The 26,964-nt window shown below is 44.9% G+C and overlaps 1 protein-coding gene across 1 annotated transcript in view; it reads left to right on the top strand.

The window, feature by feature from the left end:
- The window catches only part of LOC127201978 (guanylate cyclase soluble subunit beta-2-like), a 64,686-nt gene extending 40,184 nt beyond the window's left edge, over positions 1-24,502 (top strand). The window contains 8 exon segments of the mRNA XM_051160582.1: positions 352-568; positions 8,717-9,037; positions 11,644-11,792; positions 12,456-12,602; positions 14,134-14,288; positions 15,693-15,842; positions 18,165-18,259; positions 24,219-24,502. Of these exon segments, the coding sequence (XP_051016539.1) occupies positions 352-568; positions 8,717-9,037; positions 11,644-11,792; positions 12,456-12,602; positions 14,134-14,288; positions 15,693-15,842; positions 18,165-18,259; positions 24,219-24,364 (1,380 nt within the window). The 3' untranslated portion in view covers positions 24,365-24,502.
- Positions 24,503-26,964: the final 2,462 nt, after the last annotated feature.

Below are 26,964 nucleotides of genomic sequence, written 5' to 3'. Positions count from 1 at the left end.
TGGCAGGCCCAGAATTTGCTAGTTTATGACAGGAGACGGGTTGTACAGGCGGAATGGGGAGAGAGAGCACGGAATGAAGACCTGTTGGCTTTGTGGAGAGCCTTACCGCCTCTCGGCAGTCTATACTTCTGAGCACTCCCGTGCTATTTCACTCCTCTTCCAACATCAGCTGCAGATGTGGCTGTTGAAGGACATGATAGCTTTGCTATGTTTACTCCAATACTGACCCCCCCCACCCCTTCAGCCCAGTGAGTCACACCCAAAGCAAAGCCCACATGTGATATCTAAGGGAAAGCGGGTGGTAAAAGTTTCTTCCTGTTCCCCAGACTGACATGTGTCCTCTGTGGTTAGCTAAGGGTCAAGCAAGCAGGAGTGAACATTCAGAAGTATGTCCCCGGACTCCTAACCCAGCAGTTCCGAGTAGATGAGTATTTCTCCATCATCCACCCTCAAGTCACCTTCAACATCTCCAGCATCCGCAAGTTCATTAACAGTCAATTTGTCTTGAAGACGCGTAGAGAACTGATGCCCAAAGCATGGAAGAACCAGCCGACACTCCAACTCCGGGGTAAGAGGCCATGCCTTTGTCCTCTGCCTGTTAGACCAGCGAGATTGGGAGGATGGCTTTTCCACTTCCCCAAACCAGGAAAGGGACTACATTGAGAACAATGGGCTTCCCCCCACCCCGATATTTATACTTGACATGATCAGAAAATGACATTCTACATCTTAAATTGTTTCTGGTTTAGACATGTATATACTGTGTGATAAGTATATACATCCATATAAGCATACTATATGTATTCCAACACTATGTGATACAGTTATACTGTATACTAAACTATGCAGCTATGATTATAAATTCTATAGCTATAAAATTCTGCTTTTACAATTAAAAATTACACTCTTTGTTACATGAGAGAGACAATATTATATTAATTTAATGTCTATTCATTCAAAAGCAACAAACTCACTGGACCTAGTGGTCGGGAACACATTTGGTTTTGTCTGAATTATGATAGAAGCTTTTCTATATTTCAATCTACCCTATGGGTGATTCATATTAAGAATGCTCACAGTTTGTACACACACCATCACATTCACCTCCAGAGCACTTTAAACATCTGAAAAAATTCAAACTCTATACCTATTAAGCAATCGCCCCCTGTTCCTCTTGCCTCCCCTCTGGCACCCTACTTTCTACCTTCATCTAAGTGGAGTCTTACAGCATGTGTTCCTCTGGGACTGGCTCATTTCCCTCTCTTTTAGGCTGAACAATGATCCTTTGTTTTGTTGCCTCTGCCCACTCATCTGTTGATAGACTTGCCTTACTTCCTTAGGCTACTGTGACTGTCTGTGACAGTAGGTACCCAAATATCTATCTCCCTGAGTCCTGTATTTCAGTTCTTTTGAGCATTCACAGAAGTGGACTTGCTAGGTTAAGTAGTAAACAGATTTCTTTATAGAAAATATTTTTCATACAATGTATTTTGATCATGTTTTTTTCCTTCCCCAGTTCCTCCCAGATCCTCCTTGCCTCATACACACCCAACTTTATGTTCTCGGTCCTCAAAATACATAAACAAAACAAAAAAAAAGAAAAAAAAACCACCCAACTGTACACAAGACACACACACACACACACACACACACACACACACACACACACACACACACACACACACACACACACCCTTCCCAGAAACCAAAATAAGAAAGTGAAAAACCAATAAGACAAATAAACAAACACAGAAAAAGAGACAAAAAGTGTACAAAAAGAGCATTGAGTTTGTTTGTGTTGGTCAGTTGCTCCTAGACTTGGATCCTGAAGTGTGATTGAGCTACCCAGTGAAACTTCATTGGAGAAAACCAATGTTTTCTTTGTCAGCGGGTATCAATTATAGATAGCTTTTTGGTTAGGGATAGAGATATGTCCACATCCCTCTCTCAGCACTGGGTCCCCATTTAGCTTGAACCTGTGCATGCTGTCACAGTCTCTGAGAGTTCATATGTGCATCAGTCCTGTGGTGTCTGAAAGACACTGTTTCCTTGGAGTCGTCTATCCGCTTTGTCTCAGAATATTTCTGCCTCATCTTTATCTCCCCTGAGCCTTGACGAGAAAGATTTAATGAAAACATGAGTTATCCAAAGTCTCTTACTCCCTGCACTCTGTCCATTTCTGCATCAGTTTCCCACCTGCTACAAGAAGAAGCTTCTCTTGGTGTGGGTTGAATGAAGCACTGATTTATGGGTATAGTACTATGTTATTAGAAGTAATTTTATTGCCATGTTTCTTTAGCTAAATAATAATATTAGATTTCTCCTATGTCCATGGCATATCTAGTCTCAGGTTCTTGGCCAGTTTGGCGGTGTCACATGTGTGTTCCATCTCAGGGAGTGGGCCTTAAATCTAATCACAAAATAGTTGGTTGCTCCCATAACATTTGTGCCACTATTACACAAAAATGTACATCTTGGAGACATATCGCTGTTGAGGGTCACAGGGTTTATAGCTGGGAGATATTGATAGTTGCCTTAATCCTCCCATAGCATAAAGAGTAGCTTCTAGTATCATCAGTACTAGTCAGTAGGGGTGAGGCATCAGCTTGACTTCTCCATGTTTGATGACACATGTGTTCTTGTCCACTACAGTTTCTTCTGTCAGGTTGTGGAGAATAACAAATAGCCTTGGCAATACATCTCAACAAAATCTAGTCTTGACACTGGAGGTTTTACTTAGTGTCATAAAATGTCTAGTTGGGGCATTATCGCAACTAATATTTGGCGACTCTATTTGGATTCCTTTGATATACATACATAGTTCAGAAGACTACTGAATTATAGATGGAAGTTTTCATATGATTTTTTAAATGCCCTTTAGTGTTAATTGTCCCTCCTCACATTCCTTCCTTTGCCACTCTTTTCCGTCCCTCTACCTATTTAATTTTCTTATTCTAGTTTCTCCTTTTCTATTTTCATCCATTTTCTTGAAATTTTCATTTTTTCTTAACAACTGAATACTAGTGTATTGTGTAAATGTACCACAGTTTCATTATCCATTCTTCTAGGACATCTAGGCTGTTTCCAGTTCCTGGCTGTTAAGACTAGAACAGCAATGAACATGAATGAGCATGTAGCTTTGTAGTAGGCTTAGGGTCCCTTGGTTATACGCCCAACAGTGGTAGAGCTGGATCTTGAGGTAGATAAATTATCAGTTTCCTGCAGAATTGACATATTGATTTCCATAGCTACTGTACCAGTTTGTACTCCCAATAGCAATGAGTAAGTGATCCCCTTTTACCACATCTTCACCAGCACATACTGTCTTTTGTTTATTTTTCTTGACCATTCTGACTGGGTAAGCTAAAATCTCAAAGTAGGTTTAGTTTGTATTTCCTTGGTAGCTAAGAATGTTGCATGTTTCTTCAGGTATTTCTCGGTCATTTGTGTTTCATCTTTTGAGAACTCTCTGCTTAGTTCTGTACCCCATTTTAAGTTGGGTTATTTGTTTTTCTACCAGATATATAATTGGTAGTGATATTTTCCTGTTGTATAGGATGCGGCTTTGCCCAAATTATATTGTCCTTTGACATACATATGGTTTTCAGCCTTGTGGGGTCCCATTTATTAATTGTTTGTCTTGGTGACTGCACTACTGATGTACTAGTCAGAAAGTTCTTTCTTTGGCCAATGAGTTCAAGCCTACTCACCACTGTTTCATCTATTAGATTCTGGGTAACTTGTTTTATGTTGAGGTCCTTGAGCCATTTGGAGATGAGCTTTGTGCAAGGTGATTTTTCTGTTTTCTAGTCTGACAAGCACCTTTTATTTGTTGAAGATGTTGTCTTTTTTCTGTTTATTTATTTATTTATTTTGTTTCTTTGCTTAAAAAATCAGGTGCCTTTATGGGTCTTCAATTTGATTCCATTGATCAACATTTCTACTTTTATGGCAATACCACATTGTCTTTATTGCTACAGATCTACAGTGCAACTTGAAATCTGGGATGGTGAAGCTCCAGCAGTTATTCTATTATTCAGGATTGTTTTAGATATCCTGGATTTTTTTGTGTTTCCATATAAAGTTGAGAGCTGTTTTTACAATTTCTGTGAAGAATTGTATTGCAGGTTTGATGTGGGTTGCATTGGATCTGTAGATCACTTCTGGTATGATAGCCATTTTTCTATGATAGCCACTTTAACAATATTAGTCCTACCAATCCATTAATATGAAAATCTTTCCATCTTCTGGCATCTTCTTCAATTTCTTTCTTCAATGTCTTAAAGTTTTTATTATGCAACTCTTTCACTTGCTTGGTTAGAATTATTCCAATATACATTTAGAGGCTACTGTGAAAGATAGCACTCCCTTGATTTCTTTCTCAGTCAGTCATTTGTAGATAGGAAGAATACTGAATTTTGTGTGACCTTTCTTGGCAGAATATTTAGGGTTTTTTTATGTATAAAATCATATCATTAACTTTGACTTCTTTTTCCTATTTGTGTCCCCTTGATTTCCTTCAGCCTTATTGCTCTAGCTAAGACTTTAAGTACTATATTAAATAGGTATAGTAAGAGTGGACAACCTTGACTTGTTCCTGATTTTAGTGGAAATGCTTTGAGAGTCTCTCCATTTAGATCAATGTTGGCTGTAGGTTTGCTGTAAACTTCCTTTATTATGTGGCCCCCTGCATGCCTAGTCTTTCCAGGATTCTGTGTTATGAAGGGATGCTGGATTTTGTCAAAGACTTTTTTGCATTGAACCAGATTATCCTATGGGTTTTGCTATTCAGTCTATTAAGTAGTGAGTCACGTTTATTGATGTATGCACGTTGAACCATCTCTGCATCTCTGAGATGAAGCCAACTTGATCATGGTGGATAATCTTTTCTGGTTTATGGGTTTGGTTTGCAAGTGTTTTATTAAGAAATTTTGCTTCTATATTCTTCTGGTCCATATTTTATGTTGTTTATTTGTATGGATTTTGTGGTCAGGAAATAGTGACTTTGCAAAAAAGAAATTTGAAATATTCCTTCAGTTTCTACTTTGTCGAATAATTTTAGGGGTGTTAGAATGAATTCTTCTTTGGTGATCTGATAGAATTCTACAATGAACCCATTCAGCCCTGAACTTTTTTGGAGTGGTAGGCAGGGAGACTTGTAATTGCTGCTTCTGTTTCACTAGGGGCTATGAGTCTGTTTAAATTGCTTGTTTGATCTTGTTTTGAGTTTGGTAGGTCATATGTATTTAAAAAGTTTATCCATTTCTAGGCTTTCTAGTTTGGTGGAATATAGTTTTTAAAGTATGTCTTTATGATTCTCTGAGTTTCTTCAGTGTCTATTGTAATCTGTCCTTTTTAATTTAATGTTATTACTTTAGATTGCCTTCTCTGTCTGTTAGTTAATTTGGCTAAGGGCTTGTCAATCTTGTTTTTCTCAAAGAACCAACTCTTTATTTCATTCTTTGTATTCTTTATTTGTTTCTATTCCATTGATTTCATCTCTGTATTTGATTATTTTTTTTTGCATCTACTCTGTCTGTCTGTTATTTCTTTTTATTATTCTAGGGCTTTCAGGTGTTTCTCTAAGTTGGTAATATGAGAGCACTCCAATTTTTGGATGTAGGCACCTAGTTCTATGAACTTGTAGGCAGAAATTGTAAAACTTTGCGCGATAGAAAGGAACAGAGACAGGCTAAGAGGAAAGGCTGAAACAGGCAGTGGAAAGAGCTAGGGGGACAAGGTCTGAACCAAAAGATGGAGCCTCAGAGAGTGGAGGTGACATGGGAAGAGGAATTCCTGCAGGCAGGGTGTAGCAGAATAAAGAATAAGTCTAGAATTGATGATTTTAAATTGAGGAGCATTAACATTTTTTTGAAGTTGCTAGAATATTTTACATTTCTAGTGCTCAGGTAGAAGTGTTCTAAATTTTCCACATCCTCGTGAATACTTACTACATTCTATATATTCAAAACTAACAGCCATCCTAATGACTGGGACGTGGTCTCTTGGGTTTATGTTTTTGATTTATTTGTATTTTTCTAACATTAGTGACTAAGTATTTTCTCTTCCTTCCTTCCTCCCTTCCTCCCTTCTTTACTTTCTTTCTTTCTTCCTTTCTGAGATAAGTTCTCTAAACGTACGATGATCCTCCTGCCTCTTCCTTTCAAGGGATTTCAGGAATGTGGCAAAAACCCGTTGTTTCCAATCTGCTGCTCCTAGTCTATTTGTGTATTGGTAAAATATTTATTCAAGTCCTTTGTTAATATTTTACTGTGTGTATGAGAGGTGGTTCCTTGTGCATTCCAGTTAATAACTCCGTGTTAGACAGATAGTTTATAAACATGCTCTCTATTTCTACGGGTTGCCCTCACTCTATTATTTGTGGGGTTTGATGTACAGAAGTTTTAAGTTTTAGTGTAGTCTAATTCACCTGTATTTCTCTTTTTAGCTGTGTTTTTGGTGTCACAGCCACTAAATTGTTGACGTAACCAAAGCTATTTCCCTCTGTTTTCTTCTAAGAATTTCACACTTTTACACTTGTGCTTAGGTCTTTAATCCAGTGTGAGGACATTATTTTTTTTTTTCTTTACCTGCTTCAAGAAGCACACACCTTAGACTGCTGACCAATCTGCATGTATGTTAAACATATAAATTTGAGCTGAGAAGAAAAAGCACAGGAAAAGATGTTCTGAAAGCTGGGTTAATCATAATGTGTAGTGATAAGAGACATAGCTAGCCAGATGAAGACCAGAACTCTGTCATGCAGTTAGAAACACTTTAAAAGGGCTCATATGGGCACTATTTGAGGTTCAAATGACAAGACTAGAAGTGTGTCAAAGAGCTGATCATGGTTTAGAGAAATGGAGCCTGGTAGGCAGGTGATGGTGATGGCCGTTGCTGGGATGCAGATGTGAGTTTAGGTTTGAGATTAACTTAGGCAGTAGTTCTGTGGTGACAACCAGGACAAACTCACAACAGGACATGGTGAGAGAAACGATGAGAGAATATTTAGGACATTTGTTAACATCCCTGCTTGGGGACTGGTAGGGAAGGTACAATGACCTGAGAAATGACGCGGGAAAGTCCCTGAGGCCAAAAGTTTTGTCAGTGCAAGTCACCATGTATCCCGGTGCCAAAAGCAGTGTGCCATGCCAATGGTTGGTACTTAATACTCAATAACAGTAGAATCTACGGATGCAGATGGTGGAAAGTGAAATGCAGACATCTGCAAACAAGCATCTAATGAGGAGCAGAGGAAACAACCAACGCAAGTGCCACATCATCTCAAGGGCAACTGGGAAATGAGTATCAGGAGCTTTAAGAATTGCCATATTTTTGTCCAGGCAACATCATGTGCATGAGCACACCCTTAACAAGACAGCCACTGGAGTACTTTAAGAGGCGGCAAGCTTGTTTGTAGCAGTGTTGTTTACAGAAAGACACACTAGACATAATGTAATCCTTTCTGGCTTATAATTTAAATAAGACACGACAACCAATAGAGCCATCAAAAGTTGTGCTGTATATATGTGTCAAATATCTCAGAGAAATATATTTTATGTGAAAAATTCAGATATTGCAAAAAGATACCAGCTATTGCCTCTCTTTAGGTAATACAGAATATTTAATCAATATATGTCTGCAATATGATTATTATAGATGACATTAACTATTTTCTTATGTTTTTTACTTTCATTGTAATGAATTGTTACTGCTCTTATAATGAATTAATAATCATATCTATTCTTAATGAAATGCACAATTTGAGTGTGAGAAGCAAGATGTCTTAGGAGATCCAGATTTATTATCGTTGTGGTACAGGATACAGCTCGATAATGTTAAACGAAAAAACTCAAACAGGTGTGGTGGCTTACAATACTACCACTTGGGAAGACGAGGCAGGAGGATTGCCATGAGTACAAGACTAGCCTAGGCTACAGAGTGATATCCTGTCAGAAAGAAGGAAAGGAAGGAAGGAGGGAAGGAAAGGGCTAGAGGGATGACTCAGTGGTTAAGAGCATTTGATCTTGTAGAGGCCCAACTTCAGTTTTCAGTGCCTGCGTCAGATGGTCCACAGCTACCGGCTGTAGCTTTAGGTCCAGGTAACTAGACATGTAACACATCTGTACTCAAGTTATGAACACAAACACACACACACACACACACACATACATAAAAAATAAAATAAATCTTTATTAAAGAAACACATACACACACGAGAGGAGAGAGAGAGACAGAGAGAGAGAAAGAGAGGCTGAACTCAAACAAAATTTTAGAGAAAGCAACATTTAAGAAAGTAAGAAAGAGGGCGGGGGTGGACACAGACTAAAGAAAAACTGTTTTTGTTTTTGTTTTTTTTTTAAGTAGGGAAAGTCCAGAGAGAAATCAGTGGCAGAAAGCCTCAGGAAGCAAGATTTCCAGAGGGAAGGTTAGTCTCACACCTATGACAGTAGAAGAACAGAGCAGAGAGAAGACTTAGCCGCTGCGGTTGCCACCTCAAGCTCAGACGCGCCCTCATGGGGAGAGCTGCTGTGCAGAGGGCAGCAGATGAGTGAGTGGAGGCCCAAGTATAGATGATGCCATGACACGTCTCTAGGAAGGAGGGAGCAGGCTGTGCGGTGGCTGGAGGGCATGTGGTATTACAGTATTACGGGTGATGCTTGCCTCCCTGTACCATCTTGGAGACTTTCTCTATTGTCCTCTCCATGACGGGCAGGCCAGATGATCTGGATGGCGTCTCTGCAGTGCATGATCTTCGTGTGTTCGCCAAAGCTCTGCAGCCTCCAAGAGCTGGAAGAGAGCAAGATGCATCTTTCCGACATCGCTCTCCACGACACCACCAGGGACCTCATCCTCCTCAACCAGCAGAGGCTGGCGGAGATGGAGCTGTCCCGCCAGCTGGAGAGGAAGAAGGAGGAGCTGCGCGTCCTCTCCAAGCACCTGGCCCTCGAGAAGAAGAAGACAGAGACCTTGCTGTATGCCATGCTGCCTGAACACGTGGCCAACCAGCTCAAGGAGGGCAAGAAGGTGGCCGCAGGTGTGGTTGGCACCCTTCCTTTTACAGTGACCCTGGAGTGCGGGGAGGGTTGTGCTCACGGTGTGGACTTTGAACCTAGGCAGATCTGGGCTGGATTCCTTGGCTTTATCATCTAGACATGGCATCATTTTGAGCTAAGTGGCTAACACGCATCTCCTCCATTTTCCTTCTCTAGATTGAAGGTAATAAAAATAATAGGAGTGGAGGGTAGATTGCTTCCAAGGCAGGACGTGGACCAGGAGGCTCCAGGGATGTAGAAATGATTCTGGGTTCTTATAGAAAAGGAAAGTATATGTTTTACTTTGTAGACAGTGAGGATTCACATGTATGTGTGCGTGTGTGTGTGTGTTTGTGTGTGTGTGTGTTGTATAGGCATATGTAGATATTGGTGCATGTGCCTGCACACACATGGAAGTCAGACATGGCTGTTTATTCCTCTCTGTCTTATTCCATTGAGATGAAGCCTCTCACTGGCACTAGAGCTACGCTGGAGAACAGCAAGCCTCAGAACTCCTCCTGTGTCTACCCCTCACCGCATTCAGGCTTTTGGACAGCTGTAGATGGCTTTTTTTTTTAACGTGGGTGTTTTGGGAGTTGAACTCAGGCCCTCATGTTCACACAGTAAACAGTCTTACCCTCTGAGTCATCTCTCTGCTCTGAAACTCATTTTCCTTAGAGCGAAAGTGGCATGACTAGTCTGACGTATGCCCGTTTTGACTGTGATGTGGTGAAGAAGAGGGAAACAGGCTGGGGTTGATAGCAGCTGCTGATCAGGGTCCGTGCTGAGACACGATGAGGGGAAACCAGTAAGACTGTGTCGGGAAGGCCAGTAGTGAGGACTCTGAGGTCGCCAGTATAGAAACACATGAGGATTTATCTCAAGTCAGAGTAGGGGATTGGAGATAAGGCTCAGGCTAAGAGCACTTGCTCTGTAAACATAAGGACCTGAGTTCAAATCCCCATTACCCCCATAAACACAAAAGAAATGGAAAGAAAACTGAGCCATATAGTGAAAGAAACTGAATTCAAATCCTGAGCATCCACATAGAAAGCTGAATGTGGCTGTATGTACCTATAAGGCCAGCAGAGGGGTTGGCAGAGGAAGAGAAAAGTAGAGGCAGTAGATGCAAGAGCTCGCTGGCCAGCCAGCCCAGCTGAGAAGGTGAGCTTCTGGCTCAGTAAGAGACTTTGCTTTAAGGCAGTAAGTTAGGGAGCTGTAGAGAAAGATACCCAACTCCTTCTGGCCTGTGGATGCATGCACCTGAACTTTCATGTATTTGCAACATGCGCGCGCACACACACACACGAAAGATGATCAGGCCTGAGGCAATGGCAGTCAGGCCAGTTTAGAAGTGTTGGATATGAGATATCTGCAGGACTTGACGAAACAAGAGCAGTAAGTGGTTAGGAGTTGTAGGCAGAACTAAAGGGAAAGTTCTAGAATAGAGCTGTGTAGGTCTGGAATCCATTGAACTGTGGGTGGCAGCTAATCACAGGCTCTATGAAAGACGTAAGCTCATCTGGTTAGCTTTTGTGAAGTCGACACAAGCGAGTCACCTGGGAATGGTTGGGGATGTGGGGAGGCTCTGGGAAGAGATGAAGGAGAGAAAACCATGATCAGAATGTACTGTATGAAAAAAAAAACCCTGATTTTCTATTTTTAAAATATTCATAAGGCATGATAAAATAAAAAATGAGACAAGATGAGAAGGCTGAGAAATGTGGAAACAAGAATGGTAGAGTCACGGGAAGGGAGATTAATGCCAGAGAGGTAAACAATGCAGAAGGCACCAGCTATGTTCCAGACTTCAACAGTCCCCTCAGTACATATTTACTGAGGATCTGCCAATGCCAAGCCCTCCTCTGCATACTAGCATAGGTCACACCTCAGTACAAATAGTCTCCCATCCTATTTCTCATTGAGATGAGAAATGCACATCAGACAGCAGATGTGCAGGCCCCAAGGCAGGAGGCACTCCTCATGCTGGGGTAGCTCCAAGAAAGACTGCATGGCTGGATTAGAGCAAACCAGAAGGAATTGAGACATAAGATCAGATAGCATCTGTAGGGTATGCCAAGGATAAAAAGTGAGGATGAACTTAGCAGGACCACTGTCTGCCGGGTAGAAGATGCTATAATTGGAGTCCGTGGTAGAAGAGTGAAAGAAATAGACTGTGGCAGCCATGCCACTTTACCAAGACAGGCTCCTCCAGATCCGATGCATGCATCCCTGTAGCTCAGGTTCTGCTTTGGACCAGAGCAGGGGGACCCTTGCTAGGGGCCGTTCTCTCAACCCACAGCACTTGTCACTTCCCAGTGGGAGCATTTGCTTCCTCCTACGCCTGCCTCTATCACTATCCCTGGAGTTCCCTAAGGCCTGGAGTTCCATCTGCTTATTTCACGTGATACGATTCTTGTGGAATGATGTGTGTCTCACGGCAGGGACTCAATGTATGTGCTCATATCTACTGACTAGATGAGGAACGGTGAATGGCTCCTTCCTACCGCAGCCCAGGCAGGCTTGGTCTTCCAAAGGCACCGAATTCAGAATTCATAGAATTATTATTCTGTATCCTCGGCTGCCACTGACGTAGTTTCTGTTGCAGGAGAATTTGAAACGTGTACCATCCTCTTCAGTGATGTGGTGACGTTCACCAACATCTGTGCGGCCTGTGAACCTATCCAAATAGTGAACATGCTGAACTCCATGTACTCCAAGTTTGACAGGTTAACCAATGTCCACGAGGTCTACAAAGTAAGTGGGGTGTGTGTGTGTGTGTGTGTGTGTGTGTGTGTGTGTGTGTGTGTGTGCGTGTGTGTGTGTGTGTGTTCTTGTGTGTGGCCTGCTCCTGGAATCAGGCCAGAGAGGAAGCACTTAAGTTTGTCTTTTTTCCTGTGTCTGCACCAGTCTGAGAAGGAAAACCATATGGGGGCTAAGAAGTGTTTTAGGAATCCCTTTATAATACTCAAGCTGAGATGGTGCTTTGGTACCTGCGAGCAGCAAACACCATTTTCCTAGGCATACGTCTCCCTGCTCAGCAGAGAGTTTCAGCCACACAGTTTATTATCTAATCGAGAACATCATATAACTACCCAGGAACTTCATCTTCTTTGGGATTCATTTTCACAAAAAGCAGAGAGGAGGCTGGGGGCATGGCTCACAGGTAAGGGCTTGCCTAGCTATGTGAGATCCTGGGTTCCATCCCTGACACTAAAAGAAAAGCAAAACGGAAATCAGAAAGACTTCTTAGCTGTCTTACATTCCTTTCCCTATGTTCCTTCCTGTCTCTCATTTCCCCAGCAAAGAATCAATAGCTTAAAAAGATATTATTGGCAATGTATGGGAAATAATAGGCATACGTGGGTGTTTGGTTATGACCTGAGGGGAATTCATGGACCTTTTTTCCTCCCCTGGCAGGTGGAGACGATAGGCGACGCTTACATGGTGGTAGGTGGTGTACCAGTGCCTGTTGAAAGCCATGCCCAAAGAGTTGCTAATTTTGCTTTGGGGATGAGAATATCTGCAGAAGAAGTGATGAACCCTGTCACCGGAGAACCCATCCAGGTAGGGAGCAAAAGAGCACTCCACCTAAGACAAACTATCACACACAAAAGTAAAGTTCCAGTCTGCCCAGGTTAGGTTTGGGGTCTGCTACAGAGTTTGCATGGCATCAGTTATCCAAAGTCCCTTCTTCTCTTACATAGGCTCCTAAGCAGAAATGCTACCAAGGCTGAGCTTCCCCGGGCTCCAGAGGAGGCTGTCGGCTCTTGAGGTTCTCCTGTGCCTCATACTGAGCACATCCCATTTGTGACTTCTGCCTTTTTTGCTCAAGCGCCATAGCAGGTGGCCTGGTTTTACTAAGCCGCCAAAGAGTCCTGCTTGGGAAAGTGCTTGTCCAGCATGCCCCTGGCATCTCAGAGCTCAGCCGAGGTGTGTACCATCACCAATAAAAACAGGAGAAATGGAGAATCAGCTTTGTATGATTTGATACAGTTTGTTTTGGTAAAAAAAAATTAAACATGCATTTATTTTATGACACAAGATGGTATCCACAGTTTTACAAAGATGAGAGTGGATGAATGAATGGATCATGGTGCATGCTTCCTATTGGACAATAAAAATAGTGACTACAGATATAAGGATGCTGTGAAGGAACCTGAAAACAATATGTTGTATAAATGAAACCAGATATAAAACAGCATATACTAACAGATTTCATTCATGTGATGATCTAGAAAGGCAAATTACTCTTTGATAAAACAAGTAAGAAGTCGGTGATTTCTTATTGGATGGAAGGTGGCGCTGTGGGACTATTCCTGAGAGACATGAACAAATACCAATCTCATGTGGGGTACCACCAACAGACCAAAGGAGCAACTGAGCCTGAGCGAGATTACTGGGGCGACACACAGGAGCTTCAAAGGCAGCTGTGACAATATGGGGCCCATCCCAGCATTAGTGACAGCTCATGGAGGCTGCCTCCCAGGACCCTGACCCTGTCACAGTTCTCAGGCAGCTCCCTTCCCCACAGCCACTGCTGCTTTGACAGCCTTTGGGTTCCCCATCCTCATGTGGCACACTAGCTTTCTGAGACTTACAGGCCTCTCCTCCCCCTCAGAGAGGAACACTTGAATTCCCCATGCACCAGGTGCGGGGAAGCTGGCTAGAAAAGAGCACAAGAAAGCTGGGCGTGGTGGCGCACGCCTTTAATCCCAACACCCAGGAGGCAGAGGCAGGCAGATTGCTGTGAGCTCGAGGCCGGCCTGGTCTACAAAGTGAGCCCAGGACAGCCAAGACTACACAGAGAAACCCTGTCTCGAAAAACAGAACAAAAAACAAAAACAAAAAAACCCCAAAAAAACAAACAAACAAACAACCCCCCCCCCCCCCAAAAAAAAAAAGAAAAGAAAAAAAGAAAAGAAAAGAACACAAGATAACTTTTCGGAGTGACGGACTGTTCTAGATTTCATTTCAGATGGTGGTCCCAGTGACTAGCCACTGTAATGTGCGTATTTTCATCTTATGTAAACCATGCCTTCACAGTAAATGCAAGGAGAGTCAGTGTTCTCTTTTCAGTGATGTTCTCTATGTGCAGATCAGAGTGGGGATCCACACCGGACCCGTCTTAGCAGGCGTTGTGGGAGACAAGATGCCTCGGTACTGCTTGTTTGGCGACACTGTAAACACAGCCTCCAGGATGGAGAGTCACGGGCTTCCCAACAAAGTGCACCTGAGCCCCACAGCCTACAGGTTGGCCATCCGCTTGCCTTCATTGCCACGTGCGCCCCAGGGCCAGCCTACTGCCCAGACGCACAGGAGAGGACAGGAAGGAAGATGGAGTTTCCTCTCCTGTGCTGCAGGAAACACTGTGGCCCTTCTGCCGTAGCTTGTTTTTACTCGTGTAAACCCCAGGCCAAATCCAATCTGTTGGTTGTTTTTAGAAATAGTTTTATTGTGACAAAACAGTGGGATTTTGGGGACATGACCTGGATTGAGGAGTGAACGTGTGTGTGTGTGTGTGTGTGTGTGTGTGTGTGTGTGTGTGTGTTACCCCAAACAGAAGCTAGAATTTAGCATGAGGTCTCTGTGACACAAGATATATGCCTTTTATTTGCAATAGTCTATAGATGATGTCTCTGTGAGTAGAAAAAAGAGTCAGGCAATCATGACCAAGGTTGTGGCTCACAGCTCTCACAGGAAAAAAATCTTATCGGCTTGGTTTAGTTAAAGGAAAAAAGAAAATTTGTAGTTGTTTTTTAAGTGGAACAAATAAATATAAACCTGTGCATAAAAAATGGCACAGGTTCCTGAGCAGTTAGGAGAGGCCACATTTAGATTTCAGTTACTACCGGTTAACCCCTTTGCTGTTGAAGAGCTCCATGAAGAAAAGCCACTGACTTTCTTGTTTACATGAAGCACAATTTTGTAAAAAATTCCCAGTGGGTTTTTGTTTTTGTTTTTTTTTTTGTTTTTTTTTTAATGTTGGCTTGTTGTTGTTGTTGTTGTTAATTTCCTTGTTCTGTAAAGAGAGCAAGAGAAAGAAGCATGGTATTGAGTTCATGAGGAGGAGTTTGTATGAGGTGGGGAGGGGCAACCTTGATTGGAATATATTGTATGAAAATTTTATTCTCGATAAAAAAGAGGAAAAACCCCAAAAAATAAAAAATAAAAAAGAGCAAAGGAAAGAAATCTAAGATTGAGTCTTAAAACAACAACAACAACAACTGATACCAGCTTGCCTCAGCTCTGAGAAGGCCAGGAAGAACTGGGTGAGGGGCACACTCCCTCTCTCACCATTCCACCTACTCTCCCACCAGCATCATTAGAGTGTGGGATATGGGAGGTTGGAGGGGTCAGTATCCAGAAAAGAAGGCTTTGCGGAGATGCCTGAGCTGAGTCTTGAACAAGGACTTAGACAAAACCAGGGTGCTGGGGAGTAAAATCCACGCAATAGGGTAGAAACAGGTGTGTGAGTCCCCTGTGGCCACTTGCAGCCTTTGGCACTCTGCTCAGAACACTGGTCCTTTGTGCATTGGGTCCCTCACCCTGATGTCCCCACAGGCTCTAGGTGGCACCTCAGCTTGTCTCTCTGCTCTGGGTCCAGGGCTTGTCTGTGATCTTTGATATTTGTAACATTTGGTTTTCTCTATATAGAGCCTTGGAAAACAAAGGGTTTGAAATTGTCCAGAGAGGTGAAATTGAAGTGAAGGGAAAAGGGAAAATGACCACATACTTTCTGATCCAAAACCTGAATGCCACCGAGGATGAAATCATGGGGCGACCTACAGCCCATCAGGAGGGTAAGCAAATCCGGGAGGCTCGACCTAGGAGCTGGGTGCTTCACTCTCACTAGGCTCTTCTGAGGTGTCCAGTGTGGTCCTTGCATCAAGTAAGGCAGCAGCCCAGCTTCCAAATGCTGCTACCCTCCAGGCAGTGGAAACCTGCAACAATCAGCTCAGCGGGCTTTCCCTGAACACTCTTACACTCTGGGGTCCCCATGGGCTCATCCTCAAGGGTCTCACTTGCCTCAGCTTCCATAGCGCTTGTCTGCCAAGAGATGCGCGTTCCCACAGGCTCTCCTGTGCTGGGGAGTTATTCTGAGTGCTTCGCCGAATCCTTCACCCTAGCGAGGCTCCTGAATGGGCTCTCGTCATATACTAGAACCTTCCACCATCCTCACCTTTTTCTTATTGTCAAAATTGGAAAGAGGGACAAAAATCACCACTCCTTAAGCTCCAAGAGTGACAAGGCAGTGGGACTTTGGGAAAATAGGCTGGTACTGTCTTGGACCAAGGAGCCACTGTTTTGCTTGTGGTGCCCAAAACAGAATCCAGGAGTGAGGGTCTTAGTGCTGTGAAGCAGACCTGATCCACCACTCCCTCTCCCTCTCCCCCCCCCCCGACACACACACACACACACACACACACACACACACACACACACACACACACACACACACACACTTGGGGCCTGCACCTGCTGCCCCGATTACGAGGAAACCCCATAGGAGGGACAACCCTTGTCACCTTTGAAGAAGAAAGCCAGAGAAGGAAGTGGGGTCACTCTGACACTCCCAGCTACTGGACACCCGAAGGAAAATCTGGCAACACAGGTGTCTCTTGTTTACATAGCTGATCTATGCAGGGTGACTCTTGACACGTGATGCATGACCCTGGACAAGGACACAGGGACTTCAGCTCCTCTCTTTGAATGTGCTGTGGTTCCAGTGAAAAGATGGCCGTTGGCAGGGCTTTAAGACCGACTTTCACGGAGCTTTTGTTCTACTTTCAGTTTGGCTCTCCCCTGCGAGGTGAGGTTGGCCTAGGCTATGTTTTCCAGATGGAGACAGTGAGATGGAAGGGTTTGATTAAAAAAACTACAACAAACCCTGGCTTAAGATACCAGGAAGAGCAGCTGCTAGAGGCTGGCCATGGCTAGCAGAGCCAAACCCCTACCCAGTTCTGAGCTGAGAAAGGGCAGTCCAGCATGACAGAGAAGCAGTGTCCCATTTAGAAGACCTTAATACGGAGCCCAAGAAACAGGCTGGCAGAAGGATTGTGAGAAGAGGGGCAATGCTGGCTCAGTCTCAGGCCCTCAGTAGCATCTCTATGAAATTAGAAAAAGGAGCTCCTTTGGAGGGTACAGCCAGCTGGTCACCAGGGATAACTCATAACAGAAGGAAAAGACACCCTTTCCTCTGGACAAAGACCGGCCTCTTCTCTGACCCCTTTGGTTAGGTAGCACCATGCAGAGAAAGAACACATCTCTGTACCTCAAATGGGGTCTGTCTCTTCTTCTCACACACTGCCCTGCCATCGTCCTTTCCTTCCTAGCGATCTTGGATAAACCTGTCCTGTCATAAACCTTCTCTTAGGTTCTAGGCCAAGGTATTTCTGCCTCTTGGGCTGCCCTCTGGTCCATGAAGTACAGTGCCAAGGCTTCCAACAGCAATCGAAAAGCTTGGGCTCTCAGGAGACATCCAGAAAGATTCTGCTTCCTAAGGGACCTAGTACCCGTAGGGACCCTGGGCATCTTCCCCTAGTGACCACTGCCCTGTCCATACAGTGAAGCGGAGTTTCTCAAAGGGACAGAGGAACACTGCTGTCTGACTACCACTCTTCCCCAGCACACTTCCTCCCTCATGTGTGCTCACGTGACACTCATGCTGGCGATACACAAGATGTAAGGAGAGGGGTGGGTGGGCCTGAGGTGGCTCTAAGAGGCATGGAATCTAACCCTTCTGAGGTTCAGAGCTGGGAAAGAACCACGAAGAGTGGGAAGTAAGAATGCAAAACAGATAGACTTCGCAGTGTCTCCTCCCTGCCCTCTGTGAGGAGGACAGCCTCACCAGACGCTAGAGACCCAAAGGATGCAGGAAACTTTGGGGGGCAGCTGTCTAGGGAGCTCTTCCCCTAAACAGCTCTCCTTCCCCAGCTCCCACAAGTGGGCACATCTGTGCAGTCTTCAGAAGCAGAAGGGTATTGAGCATGCCGTGTGTCGCTTAGCCTTCCTGGCACGACATTTTACCATTGGAGCTGCTGTCCTTCATTGGACCGCTGATGGTCAGAGACAGCTGAGAAAGTCCCCTTAGTCTCATGCATGGTGCCTTCCCTCATGCTTTTTTGCAGAAGCAAACACTCCTGGAAACCAAGACAGGAAGCCCTGTGCTGTCCCGAGGTACATGGACAACCAGCAGCAACCCCACAGAGATGAAGCACACGGTGAGTATGGCTGCTGGGTACACTCAGGACACCCAGCTCAGCCCTGCAACTCCTTGTAAGACCCCTTGGTTAGCTAGGGTGTGTCTCACTGGGGCCAGTAGTGGAAAGAACCAGGAAAGGCCAGCCTAGGTGAAATTGGGGGTCCTAAAGGAAGATGCACCCAACTTTCTGCTTATTGTGTTCTGAGCGATCTTCGGTTTTGAGGTCCCCACCCCAACCCAGATGCTCCTATTATTAATGACAGCTTTCTCCAGCTCCTACAAAGAAACACTCAAAATATTTTGATCTCTATGTACCCACTGTGCGACACCAGAACCCTCAGCAACATGCCTCCTTTTACTACAAAGTTCTGAGATCTTGATGCCCACTTCCTGCTGTGGTCATTTATATAGGACACAGTTACAAAGCAGCTCTGGGTACCCTTTGCTCCAGTTAGCCCCCAAGGTAGGGATAGAAGGGTGTTTTCAATTTGGGCTCACTCATCTTGCTTGGGGAGCCCTGCAGCTCTCCTATAAGCCAGTCTCAAGAAGGGCACTACTTGGTTTCAGGATATAGTTAAAAAGGAGGGGTGAAGACCCAGGAGTGGGCTTGCACAGTGGCCACCACTGTCACCCTCTAGATAGCAGGTGATCCACATTGTCTTAGATACTTTTGTGTTGCTGTAATAAAGCCCCATGACCAAGGCAATTCAAAAAGGAAGGGTTTCTTTGGGCTTATGACTGCAGTGAGCTAGAGTCCAAGATGACAGAACAGAAGCAGCAGGTGGCAGGCATGGCAGCTGGAGTAGCACCTGAGAGTTTACATCTTAAACGACAGAGGGAAATGGCACAGAACTTTTCCGCTTCAAAAGCCACCCTCCCACCCCGCACCTTCCACCCCCAAGCCCTGTTTCAGTGACTCCAGCAAGGCCACACCTCCTCAGCCTCCTCAAACAGCACCTCCATTTAGAGACAAAGCATTCAAGTGTTACAGGCTATGGGGGACATTGTCATCCAAGCCACACAAATCCCTATAGGATTAAGCTTTGGAGGCAGGTGAGGCCACAGAATGAAGCTGCGACAGAAAACCGCAGCATGTGTGTTTTTCCAAGAATCATCTTTGCTGAGCCAATTTCTCAAGTGAGACGATCTATGGGAAGAGTTAGACCAGTTTAACATTTTAGTAACCGCCCCCGCCCCCCACACATGAAGAGCACAGCAGCTGCCATTTTTATCAGATAAGGTTTCTTGAGTGTCACATGAGTCCTCACCATTGGGTATTCCCCCAGGACCTAGAGATTCCCCTCCGGTTTGACCCCATAAGTCAAGGCGGAGGGATGATAAGCTTGTCAACCCTGGACAGGACACAGAGGAAAAACTTGGGGTTCTGGGATTTAGAATTAAGGATGAGGGGGATTTGGGGTCCTAGGTTATGAGAAGCTACCGGGCTATCTATGGTGGCCACGGGACACGTGTCTCTCTTCTGTGTTCCCAGTCATCCTAGCTCTGCATGTTTTAGGTATTGTCAATCCTGTAAAGGACAGGATTGTGCAGCCATGGGTATACTCAGCAAGTGTTTCTTGAGACACTCTGCACTCCAGGAATGGAGTAGCCAGACCGGGTACTGTCCTGGGATCTGCTGGTGCTTGCCAACCAAGTGCATGAGGTCATCCCCTTCACGTGGACTGTGTTTGTGTCAAGAGAACCAGACACAACGCCCGGAGCAAAAAGCAAGACCATTTCAGAGAGGGATGAATTGCCAAGGAGAAAGCTGAGTAGTGCAGAAGACCAAGGGAGCCTTCCTGGAGGGTCAGCACTGAAGCTGAAACTGGGGTGGGCGCAGGTTGCCGCCTGGTGCCGCACAGAGGCGGCACCATGTACTAAGACAGTCACAGGGTTAGAGAGTTCAAGGGAGACCAGAAGGAAGCTGCTTTTTCTGGAGAGCACTGGAAGAGGATGGGAGTGGTAGGGCTAAGGGGAAAGAGAGAGATCGGAACTTCCAGATGCTTTGGCCTTGAGCCTCCTTATCCACACGCAGGGTGAATGAACATGAGGTGTGGAGAAAGTCAAAGCATTTCTGAGGGAGCTTATGAACCTTTCAGAGGGAAGAGATCTCCTGTGTTGGAATGCTTAAGTGGACCACACGTTGCCCAGGAGAGCAGGCCTATAAAGCCTTCCAGGCTCCAGGAAGCTCAGCCATTGAATTTCCAAGACTTCTGTTGCACAGAGCTCTTCCGTGGCAGACCACCAGTGGGGCTGGGCAGGGGTAGGCATCTTGCTTAGAGGCAGGAGTCAGAGTTAGTCTCTGCTGTGTCCAGATTTTCTGTTTCATCTCATTTCATCTTCTCTGCACACAGGCCACCTCTACTTGGGGGAAAATTAGAAGGGAGAAATCTAGCATCTGGTGGGTGACTTTGTGCTAGGGATTTTGCTTGCCTGACTTGATGCACCACACACAGGACACAGCAGTGGCATTAGCCACTCCTGCAACAGAGGCAGGAAACTTGGAACTCAGAACGGCTCTGTGGTTTATATAAGGGCCCACAACTAGTGTGTGCGAGGAGCACACTTTGGTCTTTAGCATTGGCTGTCTTGGGAAGACCACAGACATGAGAGTTGACTTTGAGTTACAAGTCAAAACAATGGTACAGTTTTTTTCCAGATGCTGGCCTGTTTCCATTTGAACCTTGGCTTTCCTGTGGCTCAGTCCTGTTCCCTCCTATTTCTCTGGGCCCTGTCTGAGATGATTTCTGATGACTAGATGTGACTAGTAGGCATGTTTGTGACAGATCACATGAGTAAATAGCTCCACAAGAGTAGTGTACTCATCGTGGGTAAGTGGTAAACCATTTTGGTGTGCACCAGAGAACCCTAAAAGCAAGCACACAGTCATACAGGGCATGGACCCAAAGCCACCCAAACCCATAGCTTTTCACAACTTTCCCTGTGTCTTAGAGTTTTCTTTTGCTGTGAGAAGACACCATGACTATGGCAACCCTTTTAAGCTGGCAAGGCCTAACCTCCCCAAACAGTGCCTGCTACTATGAACCAAATACTTGAGACTATGGGGGGGGGTTCATTCAAACCACCGCAGGGAGCATTAGATATGCAGGGAGGAAGAAAGATCAATCCTTATGCAGATACGAGGGCCCCCAACTTCTCACACAACACCAGGCACGTGTGGTGGGCCTGGATGATGCTCAGTTCAGACAGTGGACCCAGGAAGCCTTGTAGAGAAAGAGATCCAGAGATGGCAGAAATGGGCAGAGAATCCGCTCTGATCACTCGAGGCCATAAAGGGTTCTGGAAGTTGGAGCTGTACTTCCTCTACAACATGGGCTCCTTGTCCATGGAAAGAAGCTGGAGGCAAATCTAGAGCAATACCTTCTTTCCATGTCCTGGAGATGCCACTGTGTCCTTTGTGCCACCAACATCACTTCTCATTGGTGGAATTGCCCCTTTTCCACAAGCCCCCTCGTTTCTGAAAACCACGACTTCTCTCTCTCTCTCTCTCTCTCTCTCTCTCTCTCTCTCTCTCTCTCTCTCTCTCTCTCTCTCTCTCTCTCTCTCTCCCCCACACTTTGATTTGATCAGCCTATCACCTCTCCTTCTGCCAGAGCTGGTTAATGGCACACAGCTGAAGACTGGATCTGGGCAAATTAAAAAGAGCTCCTGGGATTGAGCCAGCAGTATGCTATGTTGCCAAATACTAGAGTGCACAAAGCTTCTCATAAGGTCAGACTGAAGTGGGGCAAAGTCTTACAGATGAAGGAGCCTGGGGAGTCAGTGCCCGGGCTTGGCCTAAACTTTCTGCGCTGAAGGGTCAGTGCTGAAGCCGAGTGCTGTTTCCCGTGTTTTATTTTCTATCTAGGTAATAGGACAGACGTAGCAATGCAGGAGGGAAAAAAGATGATTTTATTCACAAGTGTGATTTTATTCACAAATGTTAGAATCCCTGCGTGTGAACTCTCATCATACCCTGTAGCCCCCCAGAGCCCTGCCCACAATAGCCAGCAGGGATTGGACCCAGCTGCTACTTCCCCAGTGAGGGTATGGCTCCTATGGCCTCTGTTTTCATCCAGGTGTGTCCAGTTTATTTCCACGTGTTTCTTGTGCTTCTTTTTGTACTGGGCTGTGTGGTTTGTCTAAGCAAAGATTATTTCTTTATTAATTTATACTTGAGAAGGGATACTTACTTTTTAAAATAGAAAGTGCAGATAAACCAAAAGAAGAACATAAACTGTCCTATGGATTATCACCCAGAGAGCCTAATGTTTTAAAAACTGGGGTGCAAATATGTTCAGAGTTGTGTGTAAAAAGGTATGTGTGTATATATGTTTTCCTTTACAAAAAACATGGGAGGATCGCATATACACATCTATGTGTGTCTGTGTGTATGTATTTTATATGGTTTTGTGTTTTCCTTTAGACTTTGATATACATTTTATTTTGCTTTTATTTTGCTTTCATGTTTTGTGTTATGTGTATGGGTACTCTGCCTGCATGTATGTCTGGGCACCACATGTGTACAGTGCCCATGGAAGCCATAACAGGATGTCAGATCCCCTGGGCCTAGAGTTGCAGACTGCTGTGAGCTGCCACATGCATTCTGGGAAATGAACCCTGTTCCTCTAGGAGAACAGCCAGTGTTCTCAACTGCTGAGCCACCTCTCCATGCCCTGACATTATTTTTAAAATAAGTGTGGAAATGTTTTTAAAAGACAGTGTGCTTGACACGGTACCTTTGTTCCCACATGACTTATGCTGTCGCACACCCAAACTCACATTTATTTAGGACCATTATGTATTACATTCTACGGTATCAAATGGAAATCCCAGTGAGCTTATATAGCTGCGTGTCTACAGTAGGGCCGCAGGATCTTGACATTCTGAAAGCCCCAGGGCTCCTGCTAAAATCTTCAGGAAGGATTAAGTTTAGTCACTTTAGGTTTCCTGTTTAGATTATCCCAGCTGTGTAGATATTAGTAACCTATCGAAGATAAACCTCATAATAAGCCAGGAAGTGTAATGAATCGGAATGTGACGCTGCACGTGCTCATGTGTGTAGGTGTGCCCACACACGTGTGCACGTGCCTGTGTACGGACACCTAAGACTGAAGTCAAGTGTCTTTACCATATTCTATCTCGAGGCACGATCTCTCACTAAATATGGAGCTAGGTGTTTCAGAGTCTAGATAGCCGTCTTGCTCAGAGATGCTCTGTCTCCACTTCCAGTGCCTGTGTGCTGGGATTACAGGTAAGCTGCCAACCCCACTGACCTTCATGGCTTCTATGTGGCTTCCGTGGATTTGAACTACAATCCCCAGGAGTGTCTCTGGGACAATGACTACTATAGAAAAGGAAGCGGAGATAACACGTGACCAAATCAAAATGCTCAGGGTGGGCAGGCAGTGGGGCAGAGGCAACCTCCGAGGACGTCCAGTCTCCTGTAGGCACAGTTCTCAAACCCCATTCATTCTTTCCCTCCTGGCTCCCATCCCAGAAGCAGCCCTGTCCCTAAGCCTGATCTCTGGCCTCCCACAGGTAGACAAATTGGCTGTTGGAGGTTTTCTCCATGTGGGACGTTGTGTTAATTGCTTGATGTAGATCATCAATTCAATTATTAGTTTCTCCCATTTTATGGCTGAGGAGACCTGAGACCCAGAGAGTAAGTAACTTGGCAGTCACAGGCAAGCCGTGCCACACACCCCAGTGCATGGCACCAAGCCTGAACCCCATCCCCTGTGGCCTTGCTATTCGGAGCACATAGGCAGTTACATGCAGGCAAAGACGTGTGAGTTGTGCAGCGGTAAAAACATGGTGATATGGTAGCATGCCATAGCAGAACAAAATTATAGAGAGGAGTGGGGGTTGTGGGTGTGTCATTGTAGCTGTAAAGACCTCAGTATAAAGAGTAGTCACACTGTGTTCCCAGGGGCCAGCTGAAGGCTTTATTCACTGACTGTGCTGCCTTGTTTTAGCTGCTGATGAAACCACACCTGCTGGGAGCCCTGTGGCAGGGCTGGACTCCACGGATCCAGCCAATGGCCAGCTATCACCAGATCAGACCAAGACGACTGTCCTTGCTAGTGGCCCTGTGCCATCTGCCTTCTGTGTTGTGTTGTAAACAAGAGAAAAAAGACAAACCTACTGGACCCATTTCCTTTATTCCATGGCAGCAAAGAAAATTGATTTACAATAATTCAGAAGTTCAAAATGTCTTCAATTCCATAGCTCCCTCAGCACCTCTTTGGGAATAGAGGACTAGAAATGAAACACAATCCTGACATGTTTGGAAGATGCTTTACTGTCATGGCTCGTGGGCAGCTTTCAACTGACCTGGGCCATGTTTGTTCTACATGTTGACTTTGCCTGTGGGTCTCTTTCTGTTTGCTTGCTCTCGACTCCATAGCTTACCAATCCTTGCATCTGGTGTCCTAGGGTCCACTTTCACAGGGCACCTTGCCCTCGGTCTCCAGTGTACCATTTAACTGGTAGGAGGAGGAGATGAGAAGAGGAATTAAAGAGACCCAGGCCTTGCAGTTAATAAGTTACCCCCACAAGACAGCTGGTTTGTGGAAGGCACTGGACCAGCAGGGTGAAAGGAAGCCATTTTCCTTCCTGGCCCAGAGCATTCTGGGAAGCAACAGAACAGAAGCTACATTTCCAGAGAGATCTTTTTCTTAAAAGTAAAATGAATGGGAAAATGTAAAAATAGCCAAAGGGCAGATTTTGGAAAGCATAGAAAGAAGGCCAAGTTCTGCCTAACACTCAGGTCTTGGACAGGGCCCCACCACTGCTTTTAATTTTAGAGACTGAACTAACTTCTGTAGAGTGTGGGGGCTGTTCTTGGAGCCTCCCTCACCTGTAGGCCCTTGGGACATGAGGTGAGTGAGGGCAGACACACATCCCTGTGTGGAATGATGAGAAAATACACTTTTTTCTTTTCTTTTTTCTTTTTTTTTTAATTCTCAAAAATGTTTTTAATTCATTAAATAAATACAATACATATTACACTCATAGTGGGGGAAATTTTCATTTTTATGTTTCTATTAATAGCTGTGTTTGAATTTTTCTATCTAATATATATTATTTTGTTTTCACTTTTTCTTTTTTTTTAATTTTTTTTATTAATTTATTCTTGTTACATCTCAATGGTTATCCCATCCCTTGTATCCTCCCATTCTTCCCTCCCTCCCATTTTCCCATTACTCCCCTCCCCTATGACTGTTCCTGAGGGGGAGTACCTCCCCCTGTATATGCTCATAGGGTATCAAGTCTCTTCTTGGCAACCTGCTGTCCTTCCTCTGAGTGCCACCAGGTCTCCCCCTTTTTTCATCTAGAAAATAAGAACAATCTGAAGGGCACAAAGATTTGTGACTCGTCTTGGCTGGTAAGTTACATGTTCCAAGAAGCATCAATGCAGTGGTTATCTTTAGCTCCTTCCAGTAGGAGACGGGCACGGCTCGACTCTGTCCACAGCTAACCCCAGGGGTAGGAAGGGGAGGTGACAAGAATTGACTTCCTTGCTCATATCTTGGCGACCATATCCTTGTTGAAAAAGGGACAGGTGTCGCTTACAGCCCAGCAAAGCAAGACAGGGTCAGTCTGAAGGCAAAGAGCAGAATCGGTAACTATGGACTCTACTTCCGTTTCCTGATGTGATGCATCCGGTTCCTCAGGTATGCTGGGATGTAGCTGCCCGGCAGAGTATTTGCCTCTCATATCAAGGCCCTATGTTACACGGTAGTGCATTTCAACCTACAAAAATGCATCAACAATAAAACAGTGGTAGTGACAGCCATCTTGTTTACCTTACACACACACACACATACACACAGCAGGTACACGTGTGCAGTTGTGTTCAGATCTTGAGTTTGTGTGTCCTCTATCACTTCCCACTTTGGGCTCTGAGACAAGATTTCTCACTGAATCTGGAGTTTGCTAGTTTAGCTAGACTGGTCAGGTACCCCTCCCAGAGTCCACCTGCCTCAGCCCCCAAATGCTGGAGTTACCAATGCACATCCGGTGTCTTGATTTCACAAGAATTTTACCCACTGAGTCTCTCCCCAGTCCCACCTCACAGGCTTTGACCATGAGAATTCCCTGCAGTTAAGATTACAGCAGTGCCCACGGCAGTCATGGCTGGCAGTGTTTATTAAGCATCAACTATGTAGCAGGCACTGGCATTGCATACAGATGTTGCTCGTTACCGGGTTACTAGAGACAACCCTGACCGACAGCTCACCTAGGCTCACCTTGATGGACCAGGATATGGGAGCATGGCAGAGTTAACAGTCTGACTCCACACTCCTTGTGAACAGCCTGACTCCCAGTTTGGAGGAGTGGACTCAGGAGACTGCCATCCTTTCTACAGTGTAGGGACGTTCAGATAACCTGCCTCATGGGGCGTTTAGAAACTGGTCCCAAGTGTGGCATCTCCCTGCTTAAGTGAGGGGAGAGGAAAGATCATGGAGTTCATGCCTCATTGCTGTCTCTATAGCTTTCCTTCAGAACTCTCTAGCCGTGTTGTGAGTGAGAGCCCCACCCAGAACACTCAGAACAACCACTGTGAGGCAGTGGCATCTCCTGGGAGACCAACAGCAAAGCAGTCATTTGGTGAGAAGCCTTTCTGTTTCCCTTTGGAAGGAGAAAAGCTAGACTGTGTGGTTTTGGCCCCAGCTGCAAGTTTGTTTTGCTGAGGTCACAGTAGAATATGCTACTTTA

The sequence above is a fragment of the Acomys russatus genome, chromosome 18, assembly GCF_903995435.1.
Source record: "Acomys russatus chromosome 18, mAcoRus1.1, whole genome shotgun sequence".
NCBI classification, from domain to species: Eukaryota; Metazoa; Chordata; class Mammalia; order Rodentia; family Muridae; genus Acomys; species Acomys russatus.
This window is presented reverse-complemented; position numbering and strand designations above follow the sequence as displayed.